Source organism: Habropoda laboriosa, unplaced genomic scaffold, assembly GCF_001263275.1.
Source record: "Habropoda laboriosa isolate 0110345459 unplaced genomic scaffold, ASM126327v1 scaffold65, whole genome shotgun sequence".
In the NCBI taxonomy this organism is placed as follows: Eukaryota; Metazoa; Arthropoda; class Insecta; order Hymenoptera; family Apidae; genus Habropoda; species Habropoda laboriosa.
In genome coordinates this window covers 2,935,464-2,936,172 of record NW_017100254.1, presented here as the reverse complement: position 1 = coordinate 2,936,172, position 709 = coordinate 2,935,464, and the positions used below count along the sequence as shown (strand labels likewise).

The window sequence follows — 709 nt, the reverse complement described above, 5'->3', positions numbered from 1 at the left end:
TGTAAAATGATCATAAGAAATAATTCTTATGAAAAACTATAAAATTCAATTGAAATCAAAGATACAGTTGCACATTATAAGTACATCTTAGAATTTATATATAAAGTGAATCCATAATAGGACACATATTTTAAAATTTATTCACTTTTTTTGTTTTCATTGTTTTTATCTTCACTAAAACAAAAATTATAATCTGGTCTAAATGTGTAACTGATCTGATATATGAAATTTATGTCATGTATTTAAAATGAATATAAAAAGAAGAATAGAATTATTTATTGAAATTTAGTTCTTTTACCTTGTGTTGATTCTCTAGTAGAAGAAAACATCCATTGCACAAAAGATGGACCAAAATACAAAAATATGCCACTACATATGATAAATAATACAAGTATCTTGCGATAGGAATAATTTCCATCAATTAATCGACGTATTCGTTTTCCAAATTCACGGTTGTCGAACATCGTTCCAAATCTTGTCATAATTAATTAGTTTATAAACATCAGTTTGTACACGTGTTTTTAAGTGTTTATTTGTTTTTGTAAAACTGTAAAGTAACATAACCTCCACGTTTTACCGTGATTTCGATTTTATGTAGTGATAATATTGATTTAACGATGTTTTTACACTTTTTAATTTCTTTTATTTGCATTAAAAACTTTTTCAAATATTTCTTATTAATGTTTTATGACTTGCATAACATTTTCAA

General features: G+C 24.1%; 1 protein-coding gene across 2 annotated transcripts in view; it reads right to left on the bottom strand.

Annotated features, from left to right (window-relative positions):
• Nucleotides 1-534, bottom strand: part of LOC108572310 (uncharacterized protein KIAA2013 homolog) — a 5,767-nt gene extending 5,233 nt beyond the window's left edge. For both annotated transcript variants that reach the window (XM_017934517.1, XM_017934516.1), the window contains exon 1: nucleotides 299-534. In XM_017934517.1, coding sequence (XP_017790006.1) covers nucleotides 299-482 — 184 coding nt within the window. In that variant the 5' untranslated portion in view covers nucleotides 483-534. The remainder of the gene's footprint in view (nucleotides 1-298) is intronic.
• Nucleotides 535-709: the final 175 nt, after the last annotated feature.